At 41.7% G+C, this 24,414-nt stretch overlaps 1 protein-coding gene across 4 annotated transcripts in view; it reads left to right on the top strand.

Moving 5' to 3' along the window:
• The window catches only part of CDC42BPB (CDC42 binding protein kinase beta), a 127,518-nt gene that overhangs the window by 60,474 nt on the left and 42,630 nt on the right, over window positions 1-24,414 (top strand). For all 4 annotated transcript variants that reach the window (XM_063118079.1, XM_063118078.1, XM_063118080.1 and 1 more), the window contains exons 9-19: window positions 440-519; window positions 1,824-1,990; window positions 2,091-2,210; window positions 8,365-8,498; window positions 10,468-10,710; window positions 12,004-12,114; window positions 15,497-15,744; window positions 15,891-15,996; window positions 17,374-17,498; window positions 19,101-19,206; window positions 22,364-22,512. In XM_063118079.1, the coding sequence (XP_062974149.1) occupies window positions 440-519; window positions 1,824-1,990; window positions 2,091-2,210; window positions 8,365-8,498; window positions 10,468-10,710; window positions 12,004-12,114; window positions 15,497-15,744; window positions 15,891-15,996; window positions 17,374-17,498; window positions 19,101-19,206; window positions 22,364-22,512 (1,589 nt within the window). The remainder of the gene's footprint in view (window positions 1-439; window positions 520-1,823; window positions 1,991-2,090; window positions 2,211-8,364; window positions 8,499-10,467; window positions 10,711-12,003; window positions 12,115-15,496; window positions 15,745-15,890; window positions 15,997-17,373; window positions 17,499-19,100; window positions 19,207-22,363; window positions 22,513-24,414) is intronic.

The raw sequence follows: 24,414 nt of genomic DNA, 5'->3' as shown, positions 1-24,414 counted from the left end.
GTATTCCCATACTTAAAAAGTCACAGGTGTTGGTTATAAGAAAGAATCTTTATGGGAATATTTTAAAGACATTTCTTTTTTAGGTTTTAAAAAGAGGGGGGTGGGAAATGTGCAAAATGTATACAGCGCAACAAAGAAATGCAAGGCCTGGTTGTAAGAACAGTGTAAATAATAATCACTCTAGTTGCAAGTAAACATGGTTTAACGATAAGATTTGTACCATTGCTTGGGAAATATATGAAGAAATATCAGTTGGAAATTGAATTAAATCAATGATTTAGAGTTTCTTAAGCCAAGTTGTGCTCTGAAAGGCAAGTTTAAAAATTTCTAAAGCAAAATTTAAATCGCACTTCGTTTTTGATGATTTAAATAAATGTTTAATCAATCCACCCTGTTCCAGATTTAACTTAGTTTTTATTTTATGTTCCTTTTCGTTTAGGAAATGATACCACCTGGTTCTCACACTGGCTTTTCTGGATTGCATTTACCTTTTGTCGGCTTTACCTACACAACTGAAAGGTAGGTGAAAGTTTTCAGGCACAGCACAAATGCAAAGATGCCGTCTTCCATTTTCTTTTTTTACACTTGCCTTGCTATTCGAGGAACGTATTGAATGGCAGTTCAAAATGCAGTCAGTGTTTTGTGTGCCTGTGTTTGTCTTTGCTTTTTCTTATAATTTATCTCTATAGTACCAGTACCGTACCGTATCTGGTGCGTTACAGAGTGCTGTGAGCAAAAAGAGACAGGTCTGATGCCCAAGGGGCACTCTGTAATTGAACAGTGGGAATATGAAGGAGAGAGGCAAGGTAATAGGGTAAATGTGCACAAATGCATATACACTTAAGCTTCATACAAACCTACAACCCATCAGTCGTCCTCCAGGATGTAGGATCTTGTGGAAGCGCTCCTCCTCCAGCAGGGCGGCTTTTTTCACGCCATCCCTACCCACTGGAAAAGCATCTGGTACACTTCCAGAAAGCGCCACCCACTACTGCTGGCAGTGTTTTGCTAATGGTATGTGGAAAAGTGACAAACCGGACAGGAGAGACAAGGAAAGGAAAAAACCTGACCCTATTGCATTATGACTCGCACAAGTTGGCAGGTCTTAGGAAGTGGGGGTTCCTGTGCCAATTGCTCTGTAAACTGGGGATGAGGTCAAAGGGAGCTAAGCAATAGATTGTGAGCATCTGACAACTTATTTAAGGTGACTGCTTAAAAAATGCCCCCGACTGGTAGCTCTGACCAAAAAGAGAACCCATCTTCTGTAGGCTCCAGACCCAGGTGAGTTGAGTATTATCGCACTGCTGTCATCCTGTCTGTCCTCCATGGAGGTCAGGACAGCAAAGGCCTTCCCAGCCCTGACACCCTATTAACTAGAGATTCTGGAAGTTGAACCTGAGACCTTTTGATGAAGAGTGTTTGCTCTACCATTGAGTGATGGTCCCTCCCACATCCAAGAGTGACCCTCCTGTTCTTCCTTGGAAATGCTCCATATTCTCCATACTCTTTAAAAACCCAATTGAGGTGGAAGCAATGGCATTGTTCCACACTCTGTCCCAAATGAATTAGAAGTTGCTGCTGCTGCTTCCTCCCTGATAAGCTTGTCTGTGCAGGCTAGAGTGAGAGAAAGCAGGTTGCTGTTCGTTGCTGCCTTTTTACTTGCCTGCCAGCCCAGCCAGTACCGGAGCAGTAATAGGTCAGAATCTCTATTATATAATTTTAGCAGCTATTCACAACCTCCTAATTGAATTTCCCAGAAGAAACTGCTGCTTCGGATTGAACGCATTGATTAAGATGTGTATTCTGATGTTTTTGGGTTCCAGCTGTTTTTCTGATAGAGGCACACTAAAGAGTACACTGCAATCCAGCAGTATAACTAAAGATGAGGATGTTCAGCGTGATTTGGAAAACAGCTTGCAAATAGAGGCATACGAAAGGAGAATACGAAGACTGGAGCAAGAAAAGCTGGAACTGAGCAGGAAGTTGCAAGGTGTGCTCTCTCTTACTTCCCTTTGATGTTGCATATGATGGAGCAACAGAATATGTTGGCTAAATTTTGGCTAAATATTGTGTTTTTCGTTCATTTTAAGAATCCACCCAGGCTGTTCAGTCTCTTCATGGTTCTTCTCGCATAACAGCGAACACAAACCGGGATAAAGAAATAAAAAAGTTAAATGAAGAAATCGAGCGCTTGAAAAATAAAATAGCAGGTATGTCTCTGGGATATTTTAATAGGCTTCTCTCTAGTCCTGGAAGACGTATAGAATAATTCCAGTGGTAAAGGTGTAATTGTTGTAGCATTTCACTGCTAGAGCTTTTGTATGGGTACCAAAGCTGCACATTCTGTATAGGTACCAAGGCAACCCATGCCTATTTACACCAGTTGCTGGAAAGCCGGGCCGGGAGGGTGCTGTTGCACTTACGTCCTGCTTGTGGGTTTCCGGTGGGAGCTGATCAGCCACTGTGTGAACAGAATGCTGGACTAGACGGACCCTTGGTCTGATTCAGCAGGGCCCTTCTCTGTAAACATATGAGAAATTACATTCTAATACAGTATTGGAGAGTTATGGCAGGTGAAATATTAAGTAACGTTTAGACTTTTGAACAAAAGCTTATTTGTCTCCTAAAGCCTCTTCAGCTTGATAGTGAATTAGTCTCACCGAAATTCAAGAATGCATGCAACTTTTGCCAGTTCAGTAAAACAATTCTTTTAATTTCTGTACTTTCCATAACACCCCCCAGGATATCCTCTTCTCCTAATCTTGGGTGTGTGTGTTTTTCCTCCTTCAGGGAGAGGCAGACTTTATCTATGGTTCTTGGTGCAAGTGTCATTAATTAAGAAAAAATTAAACTGTACCACATTTCACTTTCTTGTGATACCTACATAAGATAGGAAGGAATGTGAGAAGTCATATGTTTTATGTTGGCCTATATCCATTCATTATCCTGACAACCCTCAATTTTAGGTTAAAGTATTAGTAAACACCTCATAAATTGCACCTTCACAACTGGTGGCTCCCTTTTGCAGCCCTGTTAATTAGACACCCAACAGTGCCCATCTCAAGTTCCTAGTTAGAGACATGGAATCTCTTGTTTCTGAATTCTCCTTGGTAGTTAATAGGGATGTGCTCCGCTCCGATTAGGAGCGTAGAAGCAGTAGCGGATTGGCCTGCTCCGCCTTACCCAGAGGCGGAGTAGGAGCGGACCGCGGACCCCCTAGAAGCAAGGCGAAGAGAAGCGGCCATTTTTCGGAGCTCCGAGTTCAGGCGGAGCGCTCCGGTCGCCATCTTGAAAACATTTCGCCATAGGATTGCATTGCGGCAAATAATCGCGCATAACTACGTTGTTTTTGAAGCTATCATTCTGAAAATTCTTGTGCACAGAGAGTCGTGGATGGGGGTCATTTTGAGACCACTCTCACCTCTCTGCATCGTACGGGTCACGGGCTATATTTTTGTGAAAATCGGGTCAACCGCGCGGCTCAAACTGCGTTTCCGGCTTTTCGCCCATAGGATTGCATTGAGGGAAAGAATCGGGGATAACTGGGGGGGGGGTTTAAGCTATCATTCTGAAAATTCTTGTGCACAGAGAGTCGTGGATGGGGGTCATTTTGAGACCACTCTCACCTCTCTGCATCGTACGGGTCGCGGGCTATATTTTTGTGAAAATCGGGTCAACCGCGCGGCTCAAACTGCGTTTCCGGCTTTTCGCCCATAGGATTGCATTGAGGGAAAGAATCGGGGATAACTGGGGGGGGGTTTAAGCTATCATTCTGAAAATTCTTGTGCACAGAGAGTCGTGGATGGGGGTCATTTTGAGACCACTCTCACCTCTCTGCATCGTACGGGTCGCGGGCTATATTTTTGTGAAAATCGGGTCAACCGCACGGCTCAAACTGCGTTTCCGGCTTTTCGCCCATAGGATTGCATTGAGGGAAAGAATCGGGGATAACTGGGGGGGGGGGGGTTTAAGCTATCATTCTGAAAATTCTTGTGCACAGAGAGTCGTGGATGGGGGTCATTTTGAGACCACTCTCAACTTTCTGCATCGTACGGGTCGCGGGCTATATTTTTGTGAAAATCGGGTCAACCGCGCGGCTCAAACTGCGTTTTCGGCTTTTCGCCCATAGGATTGCATTGAGGGAAAGAATCGGGGATAACTGGGGGGGGGGGTTTAAGCTATCATTCTGAAAATTCTTGTGCACAGAGAGTCGTGGATGGGGGTCATTTTGAGACCACTCTCAACTTTCTGCATCGTACGGGTCGCGGGCTAGAAGTTTTTAAAAAATCGGCGGGAAAAATACCTTTTTCAAAGGGCTGAGGGGCAGAGTCAGCTCCCGGTCATGATGATCCCAAAGTTGGAGGAGGGCATAGGCAAAACAGGTAACTTGGGATTCTGGGAAACTTCTCTTTCTTCATCTGAACGGGCTTTTCCCCGTGTTTTTTAACACACCTCGCAGGGATGTTGTGTGTGGGGTGCCCGATTTTCAAAAATTCGCCAAAAATCAGGGGATGATGGGATTGCTTTGAAACTTGGCGTGCATGTGTATATCCCCATGAGGTGTCATGGTGCCAAACATGAGGTTTCTAACTTGAACAGAAAAAAAGTTGTATAATTTTTTAGCTTTCAATGCAAGCCTATGGGGGGGGGAAACGGAGCTCCGGATCCGGAGCTCCGGGCGGAGCGGAGCGGAAGTGGGCAGAGCGGGGGCGGGGCGGAGCGGCCCGATCCGAAAAATGGCGGATCTGCAAGTGAAGCGGAGCGGGGGGTCCGTGCACACCCCTAGTAGTTAACCAGGTTGGGGCATTAGGAGAACCTGTGCCAGGTGCCAACTGGAGAGGGATATAAATTGAGCAAAAGTCACATAATATATTGACACATTAAAATGATGTTAGATTATGTAATGTTTTCAGCATGCTACAATTGGGACATATTTTAAAGATGGTAGAAAAGTTGGGTATCCGTTTGCTCTGCAGTTTAGTCGAGCCACACAGCTCATCCGTGGTTTTGTTGCTGAAGCTAAGAATAGTCAGCCACATCAAGCCATTGAATTCATCTGGTGGAAGAGGAGAGAATTGGAGGCACGTGGCGCTGGCCAGTTACTTCCCTTTGTGTGACAGCAAACAAGAGCATTGTTTGCACCAGAGGTCCTACACCATACTCCCTCTGCGTATGGTGCAATATGTCCCAGATCAGCCTTCCCCAACCTGGTGTCCTCCATGTGTTTTGTACTACAGCTCCCAGCATTCCTGACCATTGGCCATGCTACCTAGGGCTGATGGGAGTTGCAGACCAAAATATCTGGAAGGTAACAGGGAAAACTGCCCTAGATATTGCTGTGCCTTAAAATCTTTGTTCTGCCTACATACTTCATCTTCCTAGAGAGCAGCAAGCAGCAGCAGTAGAATTTGGAAGCTAAGCAGTGAGAACTTGGCATTTCAGCAGCAATATTTTTGAAGGTCCCAAAACATTATTAATTCATGCCAGAATTTTACCATTCTATCTTTATTTCTCTATAATAATAATTAGCATTATTATTATATATGATTTTATTAGAATGTAAGCCTATGCGGAAGGGTCTTGCTATTTATTGTTTTACTCTGTACAGCACCATGTACATTAATGGTGCTATATAAATAAATAAATAATAATAATAATAATAATAATAATAATAATAATAACAACAACAACAACATTATTATTATTACAATAAGGAAGGTCCACAACTGAGAGAGTCAGTCTTAATGGTTCTGCATCGAGTTGGAGAGCAATAACCAGTGGGGTACCACAGCTTTCTGTCTTGAGTCCAGTATTATTCAACATTTTTATTAATGACCTGGATGATGTCATTGATGGGCTTCTTATCAAATTTGTGGATGACACAAAACTGGGAGGTCTGGCCAACGCCCATGATGAGACTGCAATCTGATTTGGACAGGTTGGAAGATTGGGCTGAGAGGAACAAGATGTCCTTTAACAGGGAGAAATGCAAGGTATTACACTTAGGGAGGAAAAATTATTATTATTATTATTATTATTATTATTTATTTATTTATTTATTTATATAGCACCATCAATGTACATGGTGCTGTACAGAGTAAAACAGTAAATAGCAAGACCCTGCCGCATAGGCTTACAATCTAATAAAATCATAGTAAAACAATAAGGAGGGGAAGAGAATGCAAACAGGTACAGGGTAGGGTAAGCATACACATACAAGATGGGGGATTCGTGGCTTGGAAGCACTACATTGGAGAAGGATTTGGGTGTGGTCATCGACAGCAACCTGAACATGAGTCAGCAGTGTGGTATTTATTTATTACATTTTTATACCGCCCAATAGCCGAAGCTCTCTGGGCGGATCACAAAAATTCAGCCCTATGAGGACAGGCTGAAAGAACTTGGGATGTTCAGTCTGGAGAAAAGACTCAGGGGAGTCATATTAGCAGTGTTCAGGTACATAAAAGGGTGTCCCAGGGAAGAATTAGAACCTGAAGTAATGGTTATAACTTACATCTACCTAGGTTCTGATTATAAGGGCTATACAACAGTGGAACAGTCTACCTACGGAGGTTGTGAGTTCTCCATCTCTGGAGGTTTTTAAGAAGAGGCTGGGCAGCCATTTCTCGTGGACGGTTTAATTGGTTTTCCTGCACATTGCAGGGGGTTGGACGAGATGATCCTTGTGGTCACTTCAAACTCCACAATTCCATGATTCTATGATCTCCAATGCATGTCCAGCAATATTATTTAAATGGGAGGTTGAGAGGTATAGTGGCTTATCTCAGACCCCACCAAGCGAGGAGAAATGGGATTTGTATAAGGGACCTTCTGAGCCATAACACGAAGTCTCTCAGAAAATCGTTTTCAATTTATACTGTGCTGGTTCCAAAGTGTGTGGGGTGCAGGGCAGGGATAGGCACAGCAACAGAAACCTGTCCTTGGTGTGGCTATTGGCTACACTGAATCTCCTGCATGAAGTAACTGCTTTCAGATAAGCTGTATTGAGAAACTAACAGAGTGGCTCTTGCTAACAAGCGAGCACTTATGTGACTTCTAATCTTATTTCTCTCTTTTTTGAAGAGGCAGTTGACTGTGTAGGAATTTTTGTTCCTCTCAAATACCCCTAACCTTGGCGTGGGGACCAACATTTTCTTGCTCATTTGTATGCAGTTGTGTTGAAACGGCCACCGTTGTGAATTTTTGTACATCAGGTTGTTTCCCCAAATTTGGAAGATCAGCAATGATCTGAATTTATAACTACCTGCAGATGAAGTATAAATGGACAATTTTTATTTTAATAACTTGCCTGCAGAATAACAATTTTCCCTTTAGCTTAATTTATTCAATATCTAGAACACATATTGGATCCAAAGTAAAATGATGTAGCCCGCTTATATATGCTTAATCTAGGCAACATTGGGAAATTGGGAAATACGTATTTTCCAGAGGGGGCAATCCAGAGAGGTTCTGCTTATGCCAGAGCCGTCCTCCCTCTTATACTGGATAAAATAAATTCTGCCAGAAACTGTAGTACAAGATGTTGTATGCTGTCAGTTTTCTCTCTCTAATATTTTTTCCTTTAAAAGTTTTTATCCCTTCCATGGTAGTTTGAAAATAAGCAATGTTTGGTGAAATCTCTGTTGACAGGAGATTGGGGCTACACTGCCTAGCTTAGGTTCTTGCTACTTCCTGTGGCCTCTGTTCCTTTATTTGGCCTGTACATCTCTTCTGGCCCTAATCCTAACGTCTGTCCTTCCTTTTCCTTGCCAAAAACATACCAGGTTCTTCAGTGGGAATCCAAAGTACTGCACAATTAGTTCTACATGCATAAAGTTGCTTTGGACTTCTGTCTCTTAAACAGCAGTCTACTAAACTATATCACAAATTGCTTTCTTAAGGGGAGGGTCAAAAGCAGTTTGATGGTATGCTAGGGTCTGCTGTAAAAAGACAAACCATAAAAACAATCCTAGTGGACATACCTTAAAATCGCTTTTTGGATTCCAGCCTTTGAAAACATGGATTTTGGAAGCAAAATCAATGTTGTGAAACAAGCATCTGGTGAAAATGCTTACGTTACATAATTTGTTCTGCTTTCAGAATCCACATTTCTTTGGTACTGGAATCTGAGTTACACAGAGGCAGAATTTGGTGGTTGTTGGGGGGTTTTAGCCACAGTTTAAACCAATCTGTAATAATGGGACTTCCACATAATGTGTGTTGGTGTAAGAGGAAAGGATGATTGAATTCACTCTGGACTGTCCAGCTGAAATTCCTTTCTGTAACAGAGAAAGGAATGTTAAATTTCTATGCGATCTCTGAAAACCCTATCAAAGAGTCTTCCTCCTTTTTTTAACTTTATAGATTCGAATAGGCTAGAACGGCAACTTGAAGATGCAGTAACATTGCGACAGGAGCATGAAGATTCCACTCACAAGTTAAAAGGCCTTGAAAAGCAATGCAGGATACTAAGGCAAGAGAAGGAGGACCTTCATAAGGTATTAAATAAAGAAAATGCTTCACTACAGCAAAGTGTGGGTTGTCTAGCTTTAAAACACAGATGGCAGGACTTGCCATATAAAACAGCATGGGAACGGATACTACAGAGCTCCTGGAGCAAATTGTGAGAGCATGGGGTGGGGTGGAGGGGTTGGATTGCCGCACAAACAGGTCTACTAACAAAAGCAGTTCTGCCCGTGGAATGACATTTTTGGATGCATCCCAATCCTCCGTGGAACTCAGGGCAGCATGTGTGGGATTATCTCATGTTATAAAAACTCTGAGGTAGGTTCATAGAATAGTAGAGTTGGAAGGGGCCTACAAGGCCATCGAGTCCAACCCCCTGCTCAATGCAGGAATCCACCTTAAAGCATACCTGACAGATGGTTGTCCAGCTGCCTCTTGAATGCCTCTAGTGTGGGAGAGACCACGACCTCTCTGGGTCATTGGTTCCATTGTCGTACTGCTCTAACAGTCAGGAAACTTTTTCCTGACATGCAGCCGGAATCTGGCTTCCTGTAACTTGAGCCCATTATTCCGTGTCCTGCACTCTGGGATAATGGAGAAGAGATCCTGGCCCTCCTTGCCTGAGAATTAGGGAGGTATCCATGGCAGAATAGAAAGCAACCAGAACTGAGGTCCTTGTGGTTGAAATCCAGCATGCCTTCATCTACCGCACCACAGTAGTTCAATAGTTCTCAAGCTATTGGCCTGTACCACTCCTCTGGCTCTTCCTCCTAATGGGAAGCTGCTAATTTTGGCTATTGGGCGGTATAGAAATGCAGTTAATAAAAAAAATGTTTGTCACTTGAGGTACATTGTGCAAGCTCCAATAGTACACCGTTGCTAACTACACACAAGCAACGCAGCATTCATGTTCACGCAGCTTCTACTACTTCTCTCACTGTTTTCTTCCCCCATAATTGTCAGTTTTGGAGGTGAGGATTTGGATTGAGGATTCTGTGGAATGTGCATCCTGCATGCAGATTTTTACATGAATACTTCCCTTTCCAGATAGGCAAAATCTGTATTAGATAAATAATTCTAACACAGAGAAACATTATCCACCTCTGATTCCTTTAAAATTGGGCCTCGGAAAAGAGAGCAGCATTCCTGCCTGCCCCGCTGCAGAGCCTAGGGGCAGGACAAAAATGGCTGGTGGAGTAGGGCTGCATGTGCAGCTACCCCCAGACTATTCCCAGTTCTTTTCCTTGTGTGGCAGGAGGGAATTGTTAAAGGGCAGCTCAAGTTCCCGGTGTAATCTCTAGAGAGAAGGTAATCACTGGCAGTAATCAGCTCTTGCTCCCTGTGGGGTTTAACCTTTTCTTGTCCCTTGGCTCATGGGAGTAATTGTCAGGCTGCCAGAAATTATTTGCCAGCAGCTTATGGCCACCTTTTGTTCCTGGGATTGGATTGGATCTCCAGCAAGTGCAGGTGGACAGTGCAAACCAGCAGCAGCACACGGGGGAATCTTTCCCGGTCGTTAATTGTTTTAAGAAGGGTGTATGCCATTGCGTCAAGAAGAGAAAGGAAAGTTGGGGGGGAGGAAAGAATGGAAATCGGGGCGAGGGGAGGAAAGGAAGCGTAAGAATGAGGGAGAGATGAGGAAGCAGGAAAGAAGTAATAGGCTGATGTTTGGAACAGTGGCTTTAGAGAGATGAGAGACAAAAGACGAAAAGCGGGAACGGATGAAAGAAAGAAATGAGAAGTCAGATCCGCATACAGAGAAGAAGATAAGTACGCAGTATATCTGGATATCAAGGTGGTGATGCGTCAGTTCTACTATTTATGCCCTGTCAAAATGTTCATCATTACGTTGAAGGTGTGGATGTGCAGAGGCAGATATGACTACAATGCCAGGATATGACTACAATGTGTCTGTAAACTGCTGTTTGGTGTTAAATAAGATTTAACTTCATGCTCAGTGTGTATCTCTAAAAAAACGTGTTTGGCCTTTCCTTTCACCAGCAACTCATTGAAGCATCTGAAAGATTAAAGGCCCAGTCCAAGGAACTCAAGGATGCCCATCAACAAAGAAAGCTAGCAATGCAGGAGTTCTCGGAGCTGAACGAGAGGATGGCAGACTTGCGCTCCCACAAGCAGAAACTCTCTCGACAGCTCCGTGACAAAGAGGAAGAAGTGGAAGTGATCATGCAGAAAATTGACTCCATGAGACAGGAAATTCGTAAATCCGAGAAAGCGAGAAAAGAGGTAGCTCGGCAGGGTACTTGTGAATAATAGCCCTCAGCTGCTATTGATGCTTGAACTAGTTACTGTGGCTTGGTTCACACATGGAAGCAGCTGTTTTATTTTTGTGCAGTCCTTCCAACCTGCTTCTGCCCTCAGGTTGTGTGGAGAGATGTAATGTGTGAGCGAGCTGCTTCATGGATAGACTCCACTGTAATTTCTGCGATCACCGTGGCAATTTCTGGACCATGGTTTGGCCCTTGACGGCCTTTCCATTTTCATGCCTGCCCCCACCCCTCTTTGTCTCTAAAGAGGAGAAAGCAAGGAAGAGAGAATCAAAAGCACCAGCTCTGGTCTGTCAGAATTGTTACTGTCCTTTTTTTTTTCTTATACTGATGTTTCCTTGGTACCAGCTCCCATCTTGTTGGCCTTAAATCCTGTATTTACTTTTTAAAAATAACTCACTTTTAGTTGGTACATCAGTTGGCTACAAAAATATTCTTGTCTACACCTCAGTGAGATGGTTAAGTCACTGGGAAAGCAAGATGATCCATACAGAAGCATTATTATTTTTTAGAGGTCCAGAATTTATTTGGATAGAGACTAATGAGATTCCTGATATTGTGGGTCTGCTTTTATTCTCCACTCCCCTTTCCCTGTGCAACTACTTCTTTCGTCTCCATTTTCCTTTTGATAGCAGATGTTGAAAGAATTGAAAGTGCTTGTTGAAGTATCTTTGTTCTAATGAAGTTAAAAGTATATGAGCCATATTTGCCCATTGAAGTGACCTAATTGCTCTTGATCTATCAGTTGCTGTTGTGAACTATTTTAGTCATTTGTTCAGAATATTGGCCTTTCAAAAAACATTTTTAAATTGCCTATTTACATTATAATGGCTTCTAGGTCGCCCTATTAAAACTGGCGACAGAATCCTGTGACTGCTGGCAAAAAGATACTGCTGTGCCAGCACTTAGACTGTTACAAAGTCTTCGGCTTTGTAACAGTAGCAAGCATCCAATGTTTTGTTTGAGTAATGGGTCTTGGCACTTAGTATTCCTGTTTTGAAGCTAACATTTACATTTTGTGATCACAACATTTTATCAGTGAGGAGAGGTTTGTGTCTGTCTGTTCATCCAGCCTGATCCTATTGAGATGGGTAACATTGTGCTTAGTATTGTCACATACTTACTCATAGACACACACACACACACCTTTGATCTTGTACAACACCTAGTTCGTGTAGATACTTTAGGGGAAAAAATAATAATGGCTAAGCTGTAGCTGTTAAATGGCCAGATTTATTTTTTCTTTTTATAGCTAGAAGCTCAACTTGAAGATGCAGTAGCAGAAGCATCGAAAGAGCGCAAGCTTCGAGATCACAGTGAGATTTTCTCTAAGCAGCTGGAAAATGAACTGGAAACATTAAAGGTGAGAGTATTTTAATAAAACACTTAAACCATGTAAGAAAAGTTTTACTTTACAAAAGCTAGAAATCCAGGTCTCCAGTATATCCCATGTTACCATGGATGCCATCCATTTCCTCAAAACAGCTTGTCAGGATGCTCAATGTACATACAGTCGTGTGAAAAAGAAAGTACACCCTTTTGGAATTGTATGATTTTACATATCAGGACATAATAACAATCATCTGTTCCTTAGCAGGTCTAAAAATTAGGTAAATACAACCTCAGATGAACAACAACACATGACATATTACACCGTGTCATGATTTATTTAACAGAAATAAAGCCAAAATGGAGAAGCCATATGTGAAAAAGTAAGTACGCCCTTACTGTTTCCATAGGAATTAAGATGCTAAGTAGCAGACAGGTGCTGCTAATCAAATGCCCGTGATTAATGATCATCAGCAAGTATGACCACCTCTATAAAAGTTGAATTTTTTTCAGTTTGCTGGTCTGGAGCATTCAGGTGTGTGTTAACACAATGCCAAGGAGGAAAGACATCAGCAATGATCTTAGAGAAGCAATTGCTGCTGCCCATCAATCTGGGAAGGGTTATAAGGCCATTTCCAAACAATTTAAAGTCCTTCATTCTACAGTGAGAAAGATTATTCAAAAGTAGAAAACATTCAAGACAGTTGCCAATCTTCCCAGGAAAGGACGTCCCAGCAAAATCACCCCAAAATCAGACCGTGCAATGATCAGAGAAATTACAAAAAAACCAAGAGTTACATCTCAGACTCTACAGGCCTCAGTGAGCATGTTAAATGTTAAAGTTCATGACAATACAATTCGAAAAAGACTGAACAAGTATGGTTTGTTTGGAAGGGTTGCCAGGAGAAAGCCTCTTCTCTCTAAAAAGAACGTGGCAACACGGCTTAGGTTTGCAAAGTTGCATCTGAACAAACCACAAGACTTCTGGAACGATGTCCTTTGGACAGACGAGACCAAAGTGGAGAAGTTTGGCCATAATGCACAGCGCCACGTTTGGTGAAAACCAAACACAGTATATCAGCACAAACACCCCATACCAACTGTCAAGCACGGTGGTGGAGGGGTGATGATTTGGGCTTGTTTTGCAGCCACAGGACCTGGGAACCTTGCAGTCATTGAGTCGACCATAAACACCTCTGTATACCAAAGTATTCTAGAGTCAAATGTGAGGCCATCTGTCCGACAGCTAAAGCTTGGCCGAAATTGGGTCATGCAACAGGACAATGATCCCAAGCACACCAGAAAATCTACAACAGAATGGCTGAAAAAGAAAAGAATCAAGGTGTTGCAATGGCCCAGTCAAAGTCCAGACCTCAACCCGATTGAAATGCTGTGGTGGGACCTTAAGAGAGCTGTGCATAAACAAATGCCCTCAAACCTCAATGAACTGAAGCAACGTTGTAAAGAAGAGTGGGCCAAAATTCCTCCACAACGATGTGAGAGACTGATAAAGTCATACAGAAAACGATTACTTCAAGTTATTGCTGCTAAAGGTGGTTCTACAAGCTATTGAATCATAAGGCGTACTTACTTTTTCACACATGGCTTCTCCATTTTGGCTTTATTTCTGTTAAATAAATCATGACACGGTGTAATATGTGTTATTGTTCATCTGAGGTTGTCTTTACCTAATTTTTAGACCTGCTAAGGAACAGATGATTGTTATTATGTCCTGATATGTAAAATCATACAATTCCAAGAGGGTGCACTTTCTTTTTCACACGACTGTAGCCAGCTCAGCATATACAACATTGTACTGAAAGACTCCAGAATTGGTTCTGCAGCAGATGTGTTACATTTGTAATCAATTGCATGGATAAGACAGTCCAGCAATATGTTTTCAGGATGGGTGGGAACTTCCAAGTCTTAAAATCTTGATTTAGGAAGCAGCTGTTGACGTCGGTGCATATTCTACCTCCACCATGTGTAGGCTGTTTTAAATCCCTCCACACTGGGCTAGCCACCTGTGTATTACAGCTCACTATATGGGTTATGGGATTTTCTTGGGAAGTTTGGAGTAGCAAGGAGAAATCCCCAAACCACATGATAAGCTGCATGGGCACCACTGCCATAGGGGAGGGATTTAAATCAGCCACGTGGCAGCATGTCCATGTGCACTAACCCAGAATTACCTTTTTACAGAGCCCAGGCAAGATTTTATTTACTATTTCCTGTGATACAGCTTTTCCTCAAAACTACATCTTTGCCACAGTGAATTCATTATCTTAAGTGCCACAGAACTTATGTTGTCTTCCTCCTTTAGACTTGATCATTTGTACTACTTCTCACAATCGCAAGAGCTCAAGACAAGTGAGAATATGTGAATTAAATATAGCATTTAAAAAAACAAACCTGGAAATTGGCTTTCAGAATATGTTCATTTTGGGGCTCTTGAAAATTGCTGGGAAAAATAATTTCCTTTCAAGACTGCTGAGTAGATTCCCTTGGTGATCAAATAGTGTATATATTCCTTTCTGACAGAAGCTTTCAAATGCCCAGTATTGGGGAAAAGGCAGGATACAAATATATATATATATATATATATATATATATATATATATATTATTATTATTATTATTATTATTATTATTATTATTATTATTATTATATGACAACAGCAACAACAACAAGCGGGGGTTGGACTCGATGGCCTTATAGGTCCCTTCCAATTCTACGATTCTATGATTTTATGAATGCAGTTTCCCCTCTTGCAGCCCAATGTGGTACAGTTGTGACTGGACTATAAAACATAGTTTCTGTATGTCTGAGTCTTCTCTCAGTTCATGGCGCTCAGAGAGATTACAATAGGACAAAAAGGGAAGGCGGCATTCTTTCAGCTACCCAAAAGCCAAGCAATTTGTTTGTGCTTATAGGCCATGATCAGCTCTTCTGGTACTAGGTAGTTAAAAGATGTTAAGTCATATGTTTCTAATGTTGTCCTGCTGGGACAGTTTGCACATCATGGCAACAAACTGCAGGTTAATCAACCCATGTTTTGCCTGGATGTGTGCCACACGCGAGCCACTCCCTATTTACATAAACAACTTATGAATGCTCCAGTGGTAGGTTGTTAGCATGACGTCTGAACCCAGATGCTGTGAATTGTTTATGGGTTAAACAACCCAGAGTTAACCTAATAATAAATCATATGTTAACCCATAAACAACCCAGAGCATCTGGGTTGGGATGTTACAATAGCAACTTACAAATGCGGCGTTCATAGATTGTTTATGAAAACTGGAAGCAGCTCACGTGTAGTACACATCCTCATAATAACCCACAATTTACCGCCACGATCTGCGAACGAGGTCACTGACTGGTGTTACTCTTTTCTGTCCATTTCTTACCTTTTACAGGTGAAGCAGGGGGGGCGTGCTGCAGGAATGGCCATGCAGGAGCATCAGCAGGAGTTGGCCAAGATGAAGTCAGAGCTTGAGAAGAAAATCTTGTTTTATGAGGAGGAGCTGGTCAGGCGAGAAGCATCCCATGTCTTAGAAGTAAAAAATGTAAAAAAGGAAGTGCACGATTTAGAAAGCCATCAGCTAGCACTGCAGAAAGAGATCATGATGTTAAAAGATAAATTGGATAAGGCAAAACGAGAGAAGTAAGTTCGATGTGCAACTGCTTGCTTTTTTTTAATATGTGGAATCCAAAAACTTAAGTAAAAGTTATGCACCCAACTCTCTAAAAAGATAACAATAGTTGGTACTTCTCTGAAATGGCATTTACGTGATCTTATTTCACTGATAGACACAGTGAGATGGAGGAAGCAGTGGGAACTCTGAAAGAGAAATATGAGCGTGAGAGAACCATGCTCTTTGAAGATAACAAGAAAATTACAAGTGAAAATGAAAAGGTAATTTGAAGTAGGGTTACTTTTTCATCAGATATAGGCCTGGTTCTCATGTAATGATAAGCCAGGGTTTCTGTTGCAAGTGGAAGCAACTGAATAAACCATGGGCCTTCCGTCCATGGTTTGTTTACCATGATGTGCGAACTGAGACCTTTGCCTTGTCTCACCCTGGAGGCATAAACCAACAACGATCCTAGGCGAACTTATCCCAAATGAGTTTGCTGTTTCTTTGGAAGGTAATGATTTAATTCGTGTAACCTCAGAGGAGAGTTCTCCTTTAATTGGAGAACTCATTCTGTATATATGAGTTTTTTCACCTGCACAGTATCATGGGAGCTGTAATTTGGAATCGTGCAATGCGTCACCACATTATATACCCCATCTGGATTCATTGTTTTCATGTGGCCTTTCTACGTAATATTTACTTGCTGCCGCTGATCAGTTCACTATGGAGGAAATACTAATGGCCCTGCCAAGTCCTCGTCATGGAGCCAGAGCCATGGTGGTGAAAACAGAAGGTTCACTGCAGATGCCCTTGCTGGAGGACCTACCTTCAGTAGCAGAGGCAGTAAGCCTATGTACACCAGCTGCTTTGGAACACAGGTGGGAGAGTGCTGTTGCACTCGTGTCCTGCTTGTGAGTTTCCTGCAGGCAGCTGGTTGGCCACTGTGTGAACAGAACGCTGGACTAGATGGAGCCTGGTCTGATCCAGCATGGGCTTCTCTTATGTTCTTATCTAGGCTGGTGTTAAGGATGTTAATCTAACAAACTCAGCACATGAGCAGAAATGCTGTAATTTAGACGCAGACTGTGCATGCTCTGAAGCTTTCAATTTATTCTGAAATTAATAAATTTGTAAGGCAGCAACCCAAGTTCACTACAAAGGTGAGCATTACAAACCCACAAGTTTTGACCAATGAGCCGACTAATTATGAAATTCAGCAGCATCACTACTTAGGACTCTGGCTTGTTGCGGGGAGAGTCAAGCCAAAGTTCCCAGTTTGCAGATCACGTTAAGCAAACAGGAGCAATCATTACATGCGAACCAGCCATTGTATGCACATTCAGATTGATTTAGAGCCTTCTACTATCCCAACCCCAAAATCAGACTCAAGGACGGCCAGATTATTCTAACTGTCTGAAATGGAAGCTAGAAACCTGGGTGAATAACTTCAGTGATCAAAACTGAAATTGTTTAGTGATCCTTTTTCTAAAGTCCTATTTGTATATGCACTTTGTCACCCGCAGGGCTCTCCTTAATTCAGCCTCTTGGAAAATGGCCTGAAATGTTGCAAGTGGTGCGAGGTTGCACATTGGTTACATTGGCCTGGAAGTTGTATTAAATTACAGTTGTGAAAACTACTAATTCTGTCGTTGCAGCTTTGTTCCTTTGTGGATAAACTGACGTCACAAAACAGGCAGCTAGAGGATGAGCTTCAGGACTTGGCAGCAAAGAAGGAATCTGTTGCCCACTGGGAAGCTCAGATTGCAGAAATTATTCAGTGGTATGTGCTGTTCAGAGATCCTTTGAAAAATACTCTGGAGCCTTATTAGCAGAAGCAAGTCTTCCGGAGAACTGGAATATGTCATCTTGCAGATGATACACTTCACAAATCACACACAGCCGCAAATATTGATTGATTGTGTACTGTCTCCGCTGTTTTTGTTTTATTACCATTACAGGAGCTTTCAGTGGATTTCACTCAAGTGAGAATGTCTAGGTCATATGTTAAAAATGACTTAATATGAATGGAAAAGGTTATAAATTGGCTGTTCATCCAGGGTCTTTCTGAAAACTCCTGTTCCAGACCTATTCCACGAGCCAGTGTAGATCTTCAAAGTTGTTTTTTTCCCCACGGGCATAAGGGGAATGGGGTGGCACAACCCATTTCAATAGGGAATTCATCATGCTCCTATAACCCAATTTCACACACAATCTTAATAATCACACTGAGGAGGGCAATCATTTTCTTCTGTGGTTCCAGGATGGAGCAATCTTGTCTGATGGGAGTAGCGACTCCTGTTGGTTGACAACCAAGGGTGTGTGAAGAAGAATATCCAGGGAAGACGTTTCTGCCTGGGCTCCTTCACTGGCCCTGCCTGGTAAACATCTGGATCTTGGCTGAGTTTGACTCCTGCAGATTGTCTTATAATTGCTTAAGGCCATTTCCAGGTTCTTATTATGGTCTAGAAAGTGCAGGTGAAGCTCCTCCCCAGACAAGACTTCTTCACCCCGGAAGCACAGAGAAATGGGAATTCAACTTCCCCTTTTTCCTTGCAACAAATTATACTGCTTGCTAAAATGCAAATATCCCCACTAACATGTGGGAAATGTCAAAATTGTCTGAAATCACATGATGCAATTCTGCTGTTGAAGCTTAGCAAATCTGCCTTTGTAAGCTGCCTGAGTGGAAGACTGCCTGTGATCCATATGTAAGCTGCTCTGGGGAAAGCAGATTATAAATGAAATAACGCTGAAAGTTGATGTCTGGATTCCACACAATGAAATTAGTGATAATTGTATTTATTCTGCTTAAAACGTATTATTCTGGAAAGGCCTGCAGAATTGGGGAAACAGTTTTAAATGAATAGATGCATTGGCACAGTCCATGGGGTTGTTGGGGCTGAACATGAACAAGTGAGCCTGCCGCTTCATGTGCTCTTGACGCTTATGCTTTGAATCCACTTTACTAAACAACCCAGTCTTGACATCTGAACCCAGCAATTCTGGGTTGTTGAAGGTTAAACAGCCCAGAGTTTGAATCCATGGTTTGTTGTCTTAATGCTCCGAGTTGTTTAAACCTCAACTACCCAGAGTGCCAGGTTTGGGGTGTTCCTAGGTTGTTTAGCAAAGCATGCAATGCAGAAGTGGCAGGAAGTGTTTAGCAAAGCATGCAGTGCAGAACAGCCCTGCCAGTTCATGGGTTGTTTAAGCCATAAATTCACATTACATGTAAACCCAAGTTAGTAGATGATTCTGGGGCATCATGAAAGTCCAACATTTTATGGTTTTAACATTTTGGGGGCCTGTAATAGCATGTTGTTGAATGTGTATGAAGGTTTGCAATTATCAAGCTATGCAAAGGACTTCTATGATTGCACACTAGGGTGAGTGATGAAAAAGATGCACGTGGCTATCTTCAGGCTTTGGCTTCTAAGATGACAGAAGAACTTGAATCTTTGAGAAGCTCCAGTCTGGGATCAAGAACACTGGTGAGCATGGACATCTAATCAATTAATTAATTGGAAAGAATCAGGTGCCTCTGATGCTTCGTTTGGGGTTTCATTTATCACTTGCCTATGAGTTCCGTTGAAAGTGTAAAAGCAGAAAAACACCCTTTCCATAAGAACACAAGAGCTTTACTGGGTGGCCAGCCAGTTGTCTATGGGAATCCTGCATACTGTCTTTGTATCTAGAGCAGTCATGACCAGCATCTATTGATAGACTCATCCATGGATTTGTCTAATCCTCCTTTTTAAGTAACTTAAGCTAGTGGCTGTGACCACATCTCGTAGCTGGTGATGTGGGATGGAAAATCCCACATCATTTCAATGGGAAAATTTCCATTGCTTTATTTTTCCATGAAAAAAAATTCTGTTCCATAAGTTCATTAGTATCAATGAATAGATGCCAATTGGAAATACGGTATTAGGCAAGCTTAACAGTTTCAAAATTGTAGGTGAATGGTTGTCAGCATAACCTGCACAGTTCTTTGGGTTGCTAAAAATGTATTAATGTGTCAACAGTTTCCAGTACCTTTCTGTGTGTTTTCTTCATCTTAAACAATGTAAGGGAAGAACATGCTATTGTCTGGGTTTTTTTACAAGTATTACAGTACAATTTTCTGCATTATTTATTTATTACATTTATTTATTTATTTATTTATTTATTTATTACATTTCTATACCGCCCAATAGCCGAAGCTCTCTGGGCGGCTCACAAAAGTTAAAACCATAATAAAACAACCAGCGGGTTAAAAACACAAATACAAAATACAGTATAAAAAGCACAACCAGGATAAAACCACACAGCAAAATTGATATAAGATTAAAATACAGAATTAGAACAGTAAAATTTAAATTTAAGCTAAAATTAAGTGTTAAAATACTGAGAGAATAAAAAGGTCTTCAGCTGGCAACGAAAAGAGTACAGTGTAGGCGCCAGGCGGACCTCTCTGGGGAGCTCATTCCACAACCGGGGTGCCACAGCGGAGAAAGCCCTCCTCCTAGTAGCCGCCTGCCTCACTTCCTTTGGCATTATATAACATTTAAATCACCTTAATTTAATTTACTTTAATTTTCAGATATTACAGGTTAAGTAGGTGTGATTTATCAGGACAAGAAATTAACATGGGGAACATTTTAAAGCTTTGTTGTTTACTAAACACACTTAAAGCAAACTTCTAAATTAGTTCAATCTCAGGGGCATAAAAAAAATGTGCTGCAAATCACCCTATGCAAATTAACCTAATTGGGATATTCAAAATTTTCCAGAAAGCCCACATCACTACTTATAGCTTGCAAGTGCCACAAATTAATTATGGGCTGTGTGAAAAATTGCTTCCTTTCACCTGTCCAGAATTGTCTGCCAAAGGGTTTCATTGGATGCTCCTGTATTTCTAGTATTACAAGAGATTGAGGGAAAACTTCTGCTGTTTCAACACTATCCATAATTTTATAACCTTCTATCATGTTTAGTAATCTATTTACTAAACCTCTTTAGTAATCTATTTTACTAGACTCTGGGCTCATCTACACCAAGAAGGATATTCCACTATGAAAGTGGTATATAAAAGGCAGGAGCCACACTACTGCTTTATAGCAGTATTGAAGTGCACTGCAGGATCTACACTACTGCTTTATAGTAGTACTGAAGTGCACTAACAACTGTTGGGGCCCATGACACATCTACACCAAGAAGGATATAGCACTGTGAAAATGGTATGAAAGCGGTATATGGTCTGTGTCAATGGGCCCCAACAGTTGTCAGTGCACTTCAATACCACTATAAAATAGTAATGTGGCTCCTGCCTTTTATATACCACTTTCATACCGGAATATCCTGCTTGGTGTAGATGAGCCCTAAAATGTCCCAAATTGTGTAGTCTTTCTTAATAGGAAAGGTGCTTCAGCCTCCTGATAATTTTGGTTGCCCTCCTCTACTCTTTTTCTAATGTAAAAATATCCTTTTTGTGATGGGCCAGCCATTTCCATGGGAGCCCTTTTTCCACTGCCACATCCTGATTTATATTTGTGAACCGGAACTGAAACCGACCACCTTATGCTTGACTTGTTCCAATTAGAAATTGAGCTTTTATTGTATAATTGTTAGTTTTCCATATTGTTTGTTTTGATACCATGTTTGGGAAAAGGGGTATAAAATGTTTGTTTATTTAATAGTAATGCTTCTATAAAGATTGATATAGCAAAATCTCTAAGCAGTTCACATTTGAATCAATGAAAATGAGTAATCAAATGTTGTACAACTAATACTTTGAAGAAAGGCAAGAATTGGTTGAGTGGCATGGTATCTATCTAGCATTGGTGGGGATAGAGTCTTTCATTGGCAATCTAGAGTGGAAGGAAGCAGCCCTTCACAGGAAAAGGGTGGGCTTAACCAGTTGTTCCCTTTGCCTGTTCCCATCTCCCCTCTTAACATACTAGTTGTCATAGCTAAACTGGGAAAGTTTCTCCTGCTATAAGCCAAGGAAAGGGTGAGTCTCAAAACCAGTTTCCTTCCTAATATGATCCTAGGACAGGACCTTTGTTTACTGCCTGGAACATCCAACATGACACTCCGGCCTGTTTAAAAGATTAGAAGGGTGAGGGAGTGGCAAATACAAGGCTAGAAGGGGAAAGTGATTATTTGTCTATTTGCAAAGGAAAGCAGGTAATGATGCAATGAAATGGATTTGGCAAGTTATCAATTCTGCAATTGTCTCTTTGAAGTACAGTTCATCTCCCATTCCTTTTTAAATTTCTCCTGGCTTTATTTGTTTTTGTATTCACACCCTGCCTGCCATCCTACCAAGAGCCTTCAAGGGCTGTATCTTGATCAGTGCATTTTCTGGGGATTCTTTCAGTCAACGTTTGCTTTCAGTGTAACATTGCCCCGTTTGTGTTTTTTGGGCTGTCAGACTGTACCTGGGAGTAAGTCCCACTGAGGTCATGTATAGGATTTCACTGTCTTTCAATCATTAAGTTGGAATGCAGTTCATTACAATTGCTCTTCACTGAATACAGTCCTCTTTTAAGATCGCCACCACCATTTTGCCAATGACGATGAATTCGAGTGAAGCTTTTCCGTAGCTTTAATATTTAAACATGTAATAAATTCTTTAGTGGTATTAACGTCTGCTTACTGCAATAGGATCCACTCTGGAAAGTAAGGCGTAGCCAGAAGTTGGATATGTCAGCAAGGCTGGAATTGCAGTCTGCTCTCGATGCTGAAATACGTGCCAAGCAGCTAGTGCAGGAAGAATTAAGGAGAGTTAAAGATGCCAACCTGTCCTTCGAAAGGTATTGTTTGATATCTTCCTTTTGCCTCTTTCCCATTGATTTCCAAGTGGAGGAGTAAAGTACAATATGCAGCTTTCTGGAAGAGCCCATTTTTTATGTAATTGTGTTTTTAATGCATGTTGTGAAATGTTTGAAAAATTAAATACGTTCTGGGGAGCCTAAGAACTGAAATAACTAACCCGAAGGGCTATGTGTAATGGCCTGGATCCAAAGAACCACACAACTAGTTTCCATGCCCAAAGGATTTTTGGATATTAGTCCCTCGTGCTGCATGGCAAACTTCTTTTGAAACTAAGGACAGTTTAAAACACAGTTTGAGATACGCCATCTAGGTCAAAGAACGAAAGTTAAATATAAGTTTTTCTGGGCATGCTGAACCTCTATAGCCCTTGAGATCCTGTGCAAGTCAGGTACAGAAATGGGGTGTTGTGGGCTTCTTCCTCATCCAGGGTAAATTTTCTTAGCACCATTAAAGTGGTTAATCATTAATCATGGTTAACACAGGGTCATAGAGGCATAACCCTTAACTGTGGTTAAAGCTTTTGGCATAAAGACAGGGAGAATGGGAGGGGCTGGGGAATGACGCATATAATCCCATGTCCTGCTTCTGATCTCTTAACTGATTAAGAGATCAGGGGTTTTTGTCTGCACCACTGTTCAGGGTGCATGCATGTATATGATATATCTGTAGAGGCTCATGGTGCGAGGGGGAAGCAGGGAACCCATCTTGCTTGATTCTCTTCCCCTCCCTCCACGACTCTTACACTATCTCCTCCATCACCACCTACCCCCACTGTGGCTGCTTCTTTGAACATGAGAAGTGCCCTGATGCTGGATCAGACCAAGGGTCCATCTAGTCCAGCGCTCTGTTCACACAGTGGCTAGGGAACAGCCCTCTTCCCAGTTCCCTGCAGAAGATGGGTAGAATCAAGATGGTGAAAGATATAGCAGAAGAGGTGACAAGATAGATAATCTATTTCTTCCTAGTGGTATCCTTAGGTAGCAAGCTCACCACTGGAGCCTAGACAGTCCCCTCCTGGCAGCCTGAGGCTAGAGCTTTTGGGTTACCCTTTTGTCACTTGGCTCTTCTCTATTTTTGTCAAGCCCTGGAAGATCTCTGCCCTCGGTATATTTTGGTCACTTTAGATAACACGTAAATGTAAATCAGACAGTGATTGATTTATATTAACATGTTATCTGAAGTGAGCAAAATGTTTCATCCATAAACGACATTTCTTTGGGTGTAACTTTCCACCCCACTTAAGTGTTCTCTGAACTTCTCTGAACATGGAAAACTTGAAAACCACACAGAGCATGCTGTTGTTGTTAAATGCATTTTTTAGCATTTCAAGGCTGCAGTCTTCCCAAGGCTTCCTACAGTATAAAACATACAGTTCTATACCAATATAAGCTCATGCAATCAAATTAATTTAAAAATCCATTTGCAAAGAACCATATTATTTATTATTAACATAGTCGTCTATCTAGCCCATTGCGCTGTCTACTCCAACTGACAGCAGCTCTCCCAGGGTGCTGCCTGATCCTTTTTGCAATAAGAGATGCTGGGGGCTGAACCTGGGACCTTCTGCATGCAAAGTATGTGTTCTATCAGTGAATAACCCAAGAGACCCAAGTTGCATGAAATGGTATTTGAATATATGCCAGGCAGCTTTTTGGTTAGCCTTTTGGGTGGGGAGAACGGGAGAGGGTTAATTGGCCTTGAGAAGCTAACTTTCATGAGCTGCAATCCTGACTCCATGTATTGGTATGTTAGACTTATTGATGAAAATTAGTGTGTGCAGGATTGCAGCCTTTTGAGTAAATTAGGAGTTAGTTATATATCCTCTGATAGATAACCAACTCCTAACGAGCAAACCTTCAGCTAGTTACGACTCCAGAATA

The sequence above is a fragment of the Elgaria multicarinata genome, chromosome 2, assembly GCF_023053635.1.
Source record: "Elgaria multicarinata webbii isolate HBS135686 ecotype San Diego chromosome 2, rElgMul1.1.pri, whole genome shotgun sequence".
Lineage (NCBI taxonomy): Eukaryota > Metazoa > Chordata > Lepidosauria > Squamata > Anguidae > Elgaria > Elgaria multicarinata.
The sequence above is the reverse complement of the archived record's forward strand: the minus strand, read 5'-3'. Positions and strand labels throughout refer to the sequence as shown.